General features: G+C 42.1%; 1 protein-coding gene across 1 annotated transcript; it reads right to left on the bottom strand.

Annotated features, from left to right (window-relative positions):
• Window positions 1-645: 645 nt before the first annotated feature.
• On the bottom strand, window positions 646-5640 carry LOC115028978 (cytochrome P450 2K1-like). The gene is given in 10 exon segments (XM_029462952.1): window positions 646-877; window positions 958-1099; window positions 1277-1461; window positions 1566-1707; window positions 2303-2482; window positions 4636-4796; window positions 4883-5032; window positions 5148-5210; window positions 5213-5306; window positions 5434-5640. Coding segments are annotated over 10 exon segments (1512 nt in total). The 3' UTR covers window positions 646-689.
• Between the last annotated feature and the right edge of the window lie 3853 nt (window positions 5641-9493).

Here is a 9493-nt window from a genome sequence, read left to right as displayed (position 1 = left end):
GACTGCCTTTCAAATCAATCCAGCAAACTTCTGAATGTTCAAGATAATATTTATTTAAAGTGATGATAACAGCATTTTGATAATACTCTCAGCTGAGGGCACTTTCAGCTCACCAAGTCCACAGTCCGAATCAATAAAGACTAAATAATAAAGTTAACTGTCTATTGGCATAGCAGGAAGTGTACACAATTTACATAAACAATTTGACTAGTTCAACTCATAAGGGTGTCGCCTCTTCTCATTGGTCCACGTTGGCGCGGTCACACCCCTTGGAGAGCAGTGTTATGACGAGATGGTTTGTAGACCTGTAACTTTTTACAAGAGAAACGTACCTGGAGTGTATACATTCATAACTAATATAGTGCTAATTATACATGTTGTGCAAAAATACATATTGATTGAGGTGGACAAATACATGTGATAATCATCAAGTGTAAATGAATACAATCGGAGTTATTTACTTCACACCAGCTACAGCAACCCAGTTACAGTTCTTAACTCTTGCATCTCAAGTTACAAGAAATCATTTTAGTAATAGGTTCAAGATGATTGTGCTCTGCAGGTATACATAGTAAGTAGCTAATAAAGCATTTTGATTGCTAGCAAATGAGCACTTCTAAGGCATCTATTCTACATCCATTTTTTAATTACTTCAGTGTTGTTGAACATGGTCACTCCTGTTAAACTCCTCATACACGGGGGGTAACACACAGTTTATGAGGTAAGGGTTTGAGGCTAAAGTCGAAATTTGGAGTCAGATCCAGTTCATCCTCTGAAATTCCAGGAGGAGGAGTGAAACGAAAGTGCTGCAGGAGGCTGGTGAAAAAGAGGAAGAGCTCCATCCTGGTCAGACCCTCTCCGGGACAAAATCTGCGGCCTGTAAGAGAGAGGGAAGGAAAGCTTCAGGTCATCTGCCAGTAAACTAATAATTAACAGGAAAGGAATCTGCTCACAAACCTGCAGAGAAAGGAATGAAGGCATCTCGCTTCACAAACTTCCCGTCTTTGTCCAGGAAGTGAGCAGGATAAAAGCTGTGTGGGTTCTCCCACTCACTCTCATCATACATGACGGATGTTAGGAGAGGAATCACTGTGGTTCCCTGTAGGCCATGCAGAAATTCAAAAGATTTCTATTATGATATGTGATAGTATTATCTTAAAACTCTTAAAAATGTCTCACATTAAGAAAATATTTGCAACATGTAACAACTGTCATATTTTGTTTTAGAGCATGAAGATGAGTATGGAGGGATATTAGGAGTTTTATTCAGTTGGACCTTCTTAATGAAGTGACCCTGGAAGGTTACATCTTGGGTAGTTTTGCGAGGAAGGGACATGGGGGCAATGCTTGCCATCCTCTGTGTTTCATGGAGGACAGCATTGACGAAGGGCAGGCTCTTCCTGTCCTCGGCATGCACTTGATGATGTCCTATCACCCTGCTCAGCTCCTCCTGGACCTGGTCTGGAAGATGAAAAGCTTTTGTTTTTATGAAGACAATTTACTCACATAGTGTGGCTTGGACTGAATGATTTTCAGTGAAAGTTTTGGATATCTCATCTTCTTACCTTGTATTTTTGGATACTTGGTCATAAACAAAAGTGCCCATCTCAGTGTAGTTGATGTTGTGTCAGTGCCAGCACTAAACAGGTTCAGAACTGTTGCCATAAGGTTTTCATCGTGGAAGTGACTGTTGGTAATCCCAGATTCCTTAAAGTAAAGATTTATCAGCGCATTTCTTCAAACAAATCTTTTCCTAAAATTAGATTTATTTTTTCAATTTGTGTAAAAGAAGACAGAACGGCCAATGTAATGTACACAGCATCTGGCCGGGTCTCCTTAGGCTGCGTAAGAGAGAAAATGCCCTGCCATTCTAGCTGGTGTTTGTGTATGTACCGGGTCCGTGTCCGCAGCATCTCACACCCAGCTCCAATTAATTTGAAACGATTTCTGTGGACTTTCGCGGTAGCAATATTTTTTATCCTAACATGGCATATATTTTTTATTTACTTATTGATGCGTATAATGTGAAATTAGATCAGAAATATGTGCGACACGGTGTGATGGAGTGGAGCCAAGGCGTAAAAGCTTGCCCAGCTCACCTGGGTTTCAGTTAAGGCCTGCATCTTTTTACGTGATGACAACCAAGGCATTTAGTGTATGTTTATGTCTGTAAACTGTTATACTCCTACTTAGAAATGTGACTGTTGAAGAACACAATGCTGTGTACATTCAGCACAATATTTACACAGATTCCAACTATATCTTAGCTTCATAAACAATTTTGATATATATGTTTTCCAACCTCCAGATTTAGCTTTTGGACAAGAAAGGCGTCCACAAGGCCTCTGCACATCTGTGGTACGAGGGTCTCTTTCAAACGACTGATTATCTCCAAGTTCTGTTTCCTACTGGCATTACCCAATCTGAAGAAAAGCTTCCTGTCAGCAATCCATTTGAAGAACCAGGGGAACATGTTGTACACCTGTCAAAGAACAAAAAGGTATAATTTTTCACTTTCACATTTCAACATCTCCTTTCCAAAAGCTGTTTCAGTGCTCACTGGACAGGGGAAGCGGTGTGGAATTGTACCTGTGCGCAAAAACATTGGCCCTAACCTCAGTACATTTGAAGTGTTTTTAAAACATTATATTAAAACATCTCCTCACGGAGGTCTCAACTTTTATACATCCTTATCAGTTTGCCTACCTGCCAGAGCGGGGGTTGAGAATGCACTACTTACACTGAACAACAGTACTTATGAACACCTTGAACAACCCAACAGACTTGTGAAGATTGCATTTTTTGATTATAGCTGTGTGTTTAAAACCATCCCGTACCAACTACTGGTGTAAAGGTGACTGTTCTTGGATCCTCATTCTTTGGATTAAGGATTTTATCCTGATTTGTACCCAGATAGTTTGATTCAACACAGCTATTGCCTCCCCCGGGGTTTATGAATAGAGGTGACATACAAAACAAATATAACTGAAATAAGACAATTCATAAAAGAGAGAGAAAATAACCACCAGAATCCGGAGTTGAAGGGGGGGGGGGAATATTGTTTGTCCACAATGAGAAATTAGTTCATCAGCTGAAGGGCCTGAGGTGAAGGGGAGCTTCCCACCGTGTTTACCATGTTTTGTGGGCAGCCATCTACTGTCACTGTTCTGTTCCTTTAAGGCTTGCTCACCCAGTAGTGTGCCACTCACCTCACTCACCTGCTATCCACCTCCTCTGCCCCTCACCTGACTCCCTGCTGCAAACAATTAAGCCTCAGTAGTATTTAAGCCTCCAGCGCTCTTCCCTAAACAGATCTCGTCTCCTGCTTCACCTGCTTCGCCTGCTTCGCGACCCCGACTTACCTCTTGCCCGCTACCTGTTGGTTCGGACTCGTTTCAAGTGAATGTTGGCCTCCGCCAGGGCTGCACTTTATCACCAATCCTGTTCGTGATTTTCATGGATAGGATATCGAGGCGTAGTCGTGGAGGAGAGGGGTTGCAGTTCGGTGACCTGAGGATCTCATCGCTGCTCTTTGCAGATGATGTGGTCCTTATGGCATCATCGGTCTGTGACCTTCAACAGTCACTGGATCAGGTTCGCAGCCGAGTGTGAAGCGGTTGGGATGAGGATCAGCACCTCAAAATGTGAGGCCATGGCTCTCAGCAGGAAACCGGTGGATTGCCTACTCCGGGTAGGGAATGAGCCATTACCCCAAGTGAAGGAGTTCAAGTACCTCGGGGTCTTGTTCGCGAGTGAGGGCACGATGGAGCGAGAGATTGGCCGGAGAATCGGAGCAGTGGGGGCGGTATTACAGTCACTTTACCGCACCGTTGTAACGAAAAGAGAGCTGAGCCAGAAGGCAAAGCTCTCAATATACCGGTCGATCTTCGTTCCTACCCTCACCTATGGTCATGAAGGCTGGGTCATGACCGAAAGAACGAGATCACGGGTACAAGCGGCCGAAATGGGTTTTCTCAGACGGGTGGCTGGCGTCTCCCTTAGAGATAGGGTGAGAAGCTCAGCCATCCGTGAGAGACTCGGAGTAGAGCCGTTGCTCCTTTACGTTGAAAGGAGCCAGTTGAGGTGGTTCGGGCATCTAGTAAGGATGCCACCTGGGCGCCTCCCTAGGGAGGTGTTCCAGGCACGTCCAGCTGGGAGGAGACCCCGGGGAAGACCCAGGACTCGGTGGAGAGATTATATCTCCTCACTGGCCTGGGAACGCCTCAGGATCCCCCAGTCGGAGCTGGAGGATGTGGCCCGGAGAAGGGAAGATTGGGGTTCCTTACTGGAGCTGCTGCCCCCGCGACCCGATCCCGGATAAGCTGTAGACGATGGATGGATGGATAGAGCGTGGGTGCTTAGAAGTGAGGGTGTTTGGTATTGCTCTCCCTATGTAAGTGTGTGCTTATGTTGGTCTGTGTGTTTGGTTTGGAAGGGGGGGGACTACATTTGTATTTTGTGTGTTGCACCATGACCTTCCAAATTGTCCATTTTGGATTCCCAAAGTTCAATTTTACCTGGACCTTGATCTTGAATTTTTTAATTAAAACGTTTTTCATTCCAGGTGCAATAGTTTATCTGCTATTCACAACACTAAACTGAAATTAAAAGTTTCACAAAAATATAAAATGATACCTGTATTGAAGGAGAGCCCAAAAGTTGAACACGTTTGTTCATGCCATCTACCAGGGACGTAAACTCTGGATCATCATATTCATATCTGTTGCCATAGACCATGGAGCAGATAATATTAGAGACTGCAAAATATATTGGTTTGGTCGTATCAAAAGCTTCTCCTGTGACATGGAAACAGAAGAAAATGGAAATTATTATATTTTCTTCACAGAAAATGTTGCTCACATAATTATGATAAGACATTTACTTTTGAATTTCTTCAGCTCTCCAATGACGTGGTGACATTCCTCAATTATTTTGTCCTCGCACGCCTTCTTGCCCATCCCAAAGTCTCTCAGGTTAGTCAAGGCAAAGCGCCTCATCACTCTCCATGATTCCCCGTTGGACCATATAATGCCTGAATTGAAGTGTTTCAACAGAATATGTTAAACACACAACTGAGGATTGAAGGTTGAATAGAAGAAGAAGAAGAAGAAGAAGGGAAAATATATCTTCATTTTTTCTTTCCGTACCATGCCCTTGATGAAATTCCTCCATAAGGAGCATTGGACCTCTGTCTGCAAACTCATCAGCATGATAAGTGCCTCCTTTACCGTCTTGTATCCTGTCAGGACCACCACTTTCTTTGGTCCCATGTAGAAGGTGAACACTGATCCATATTTCTTGGAAAGCTAAGAACAGCATAATATCATGACATTTTCTTAGACACAAAAACAAAAGAAAGTAAACAAGATGAGAAAGCTGCCCCAGAAACAACAAACTACCCTACGAGAAAGCTACTCCTCTGCACTGCCTCACCTTCAGTAATGTGTGGTAGGGTCTCCTGAGGTCAAGCTGTAGCAGGTTCCCGAGTAGGGGAAGTGGTTTTGGTCCTGGAGGTTCCTTTCCCTCATTCTCGGAGCTGAAGCTGGAGGAGGATGAGATATAGACAAGCAGCAAGACCACCAAAGCCCCCAACAGGGAGATAGAGTTGGAGGGCTGGAGAAACAGATCTAATATCCCCATGCCTTTAAAAAAAAGTGTCCTGAAGTTGCTTCTATACTGACCCCTCTGAAGTCTTTTCTTTGTGAGTGGAGACGAAGGTTTTTTTGTAACTTCAGGTAGAGAACAGGCAAGGGAGGGACCACCTATCAAAACCACTCACAACTAATAGTGAACTTCTGACAGTTCTGAGTTCAATAGATGGTTAGTTGCATAAGGTTTACATATTGATGTGTTGGTATATGTGTGTGGTTAATATGTTTAACCATTAACCATTCTGTTATCCTTGGGATTTAAAGTGTCTAGATACAGTCAGTGCTTGACATATATGGGACATCAGAGTTAACATAAACTCAACATGATGATATGTTTTCAATGCCCTGTATACATTTAGTTCACATCTAGGTCAATTTGACCCCAGACTGTTTAGCTGAATAAAACATAAAATAAATATGAACATTTTACACGTATTTGGTTAGGTTGTTGTTTTGGCTGCTATTGGGGTGCCTATCACGTGCAATTGCAGTTTAGTCTTCAGCACCACGTAATCACTCCATACTGATTGGTAAACAATGGCGAAGATTGCCCCCCTTTCTTACATACTTGCTCTTTCAGCACTTTTATGTAGGTCATAGGTGTGATCTGATCCCACTCTCGTGGCCAGCTGTTGCTGACTTAAGCATTATGGTATGTATATAAAAGCTTGCAGAGCAGCTTTTGTCAGAGATAAAGAAGTCCAATTCTGGCCCAGTAAAAGAGTTTGGACCTCTTCACAAACACTTTAGTCTTTAGCATGATCAACTAGTTACTGAAGTCTCAAAACAGGTTAAAAAAAAGAATTCACTGAAGACAAACAGAGTCTGATGCAACAGAGTTTTACTCTTCAAAAAACAGAGAACAAAACCCGAGTCCGCCTCGAGAACAGACTAAAGAAATATCGTCTGATGCTCACTTTGTATTACAACAATCACTCCATACTGATTGGTAACATTTCTGATCTGCTCGTAACCCTAGTGTTTTGATCCTGTCCATAACTCTCTGGTGATAGGGTGCTCGATTGCCACCTTTGATGTATGCACCCATGGCTCTCTTGAGCCTGGCTCCTCAAGCTTTTCACCCTCTTCAGGGCCTTTCAACCTCCTCCTATACTCCTCTAGTTGCATGTTTGCAGACTCTGCATTAGCACTAGATATGGTTACAAGATTACCTGCTGAATACACTGATTATATATGTATATAAGATTACACACTGAATACATATATAAATTTGAATCATTTTATAAAGTAGAGCAGTTTCCTAAGAAAGTTAAATAGACTCACGCTTTTACTCAAACTACAGAATAAAATGGGAAGCTTGTTATAAACATTAATCTATATTTAATTAAGCTGATGAAGTGTAATTAGCTAAAGTTATTAATACTAAAAAACAATAATATTGGCTAGGGCCTGGTGTAAACTCGTTCACTACAGTAGGCCTAGGGCGATGATGGCTTTATGCTTGAAACAATAAATACATTAAACAAGTAGCACGGCTTACCTTCGCTCTCTCCCTTTTGGCGAATGCATTTCGCCGTCTCTTTGGTGGAGGACTCTGCACCGGCGGACGTGTTTGAATCGGCGTGCTGGCTTGTGCTGGCTGAGGTCTCGGCAGTATTGTAGGCACAGCATCTGCGTTCAGTTTTAAATTCTTTTTGAATCTCATTTCCTTGGCGCCATTTTGTTGGAAACACGATCTCTCAAGTGCTGCCACAAATCATCGGTTTCATCGACCACTTGTTGTCCATAAACGCGACATTTTATCATCTTTTGGCCACAGAAAGCTGGATTTGGAGACGGCCCCACATCCCCACACAACACATCGCTTCACAATTATCCTTGGCGATCGATTGTTGTCCGTTCTTTCTCGTAACAGCAGTCTTTGCTGGATGCTTCAACGCAGACAAACACTGGCGGCGGCTGTATTCTACTTGTGACATCATCGCCCGAACATTGCCGAAGTGGATGCTCTCGCGCAGCGACCGATTGTTGTTAGCGGAATCATTTTTATGCTGTTAGATCGTGATTTATTACGAATACATCAATATTAAAAATATATATATGGCACATTTCACAATAGATATGCAACCTCGATCATATACCAAGCCAAATAACACTGACGAAACATCATTTCGTAGGCCCTTTCACAATTAGTATGTCCTGTATTTTCCTATCAAACAATAACACCTAATCTATGTTAAGCATTATGCATGAAAGAGCCCTGCATGAAAACAAGTAGACCAACCAGGTGGACCAAGCTCAGTAAGCCATTTTAGGACACCATACAAACATGAAATGACATGGTACGTTTGTATTAGACAACATTAATTTATATTTTAAATGTGACTATTAATGATATCTGTAATTGACCCCGCCATTGTATCATAAAGACAGACACCATATAATAAGTTCAGAATTTATGTATTGGCATCACACACATCATTCATTAATTTATTCAATTCAAAGCTTCACACACCAAAGCCATGGTGTCATTATAATCACTCTGGCTGTTTTACATTTATTGTCCACTTGATGCCACAGTAGAGCAAATGAAGTCCCATGAAACTTCGGCCCATGAGTGAACCAATTGGATGGAAAGCTTCAATGCTTCATGAAGCTTCATCTCGCCATCACTACAGGCAGGGCCGGAAACAGGAAACCAGTCCGGAATGAAGTGCTGGATAGTCCGGCATGAGTCTCAGTACAATCGGGGCAGAGTGGTGAGCAGGAGAGGCTTAAATACTGGCTTGATTGGAGATGAGATGCAGTTGGAGCCCAGGTGAGCTGAAGAGGTGAGTGGAACAATACAGAGTAAGAAGAGAAACAGATCATAACAGTATCTCCTGTTAAGTTAAAAAAAATGAAGGGAGGGGACTAAATTGTCTCACATATGAGAGTTGTTTGAATAATGAGAAACTGTTGGAGTCCACAAGGGATATAGTTCACTTTAATTTGTTTGCTGTAAAGGTAATGTGTAACCCCAACTCACGCTGCTTGTGCTGATGGTGAGACTGATATGACACATGTTGTTGGTAGGTGGATGGCAATGTTCACCTGTGGGGTTTAGAAGTTCTGAGGACACTATGACTGCCTTTCAAATCAATCCAGCAAACTTCTGAATGTTCAAGATAATATTTATTTAAAGTGATGATAACAGCATTTTGATAATACTCTCGCTGAGGCACTTTCAGCTCACCAAGTCCACAGTCCGAATCAATAAAGACTAAATAATAAAGTTAACTGTCTATTGGCATACAGGAAGTGTACACAATTTACATAACAATTTGACTAGTTCAACTCATAAGGGTGTCGCCTCTTCTCATTGGTCCACGTTGGCGCGGTCACACCCCTTGGAGAGCAGTGTTTTGACGAGATGGTTTGTAGACCTGTAACTTTTTACAAGAGAAACGTACCTGAGTGTAACATTCATAACTAATATAGTGCTAATTATACTGTTGTGCAAAAATACATATTGATTGAGGTGGACAAATACATGTGATAATCATCAAGTGTAAATGAATCAATCGGAGTTATTTACTTCACACCAGCTACAGCACCCAGTTACAGTTCTTAACTCTTGCATCTCAAGTTACAAGAAATCATTTTAGTAATAGGTTCAAGATGATTGTGCTCGCAGGTATACATAGTAAGTAGCTATAAAGCATTTTGATTGCTAGCAAATGAGCACTTCTAAGGCATCTATTCTACATCCATTTTTTTATTACTTCAGTGTTGTTGAACATGGTCACTCCTGTTAACCTCCTCATACACGGGGGGTAACACACAGTTTATGAGGTAAGGGTTTGAGGCTAAAGTCGAAATTTGGAGTCAGATCCAGTTTC

This window comes from Cottoperca gobio, chromosome 24 (assembly GCF_900634415.1).
Source record: "Cottoperca gobio chromosome 24, fCotGob3.1, whole genome shotgun sequence".
Classification (NCBI taxonomy): domain Eukaryota; kingdom Metazoa; phylum Chordata; class Actinopteri; order Perciformes; family Bovichtidae; genus Cottoperca; species Cottoperca gobio.
This window is presented reverse-complemented; position numbering and strand designations above follow the sequence as displayed.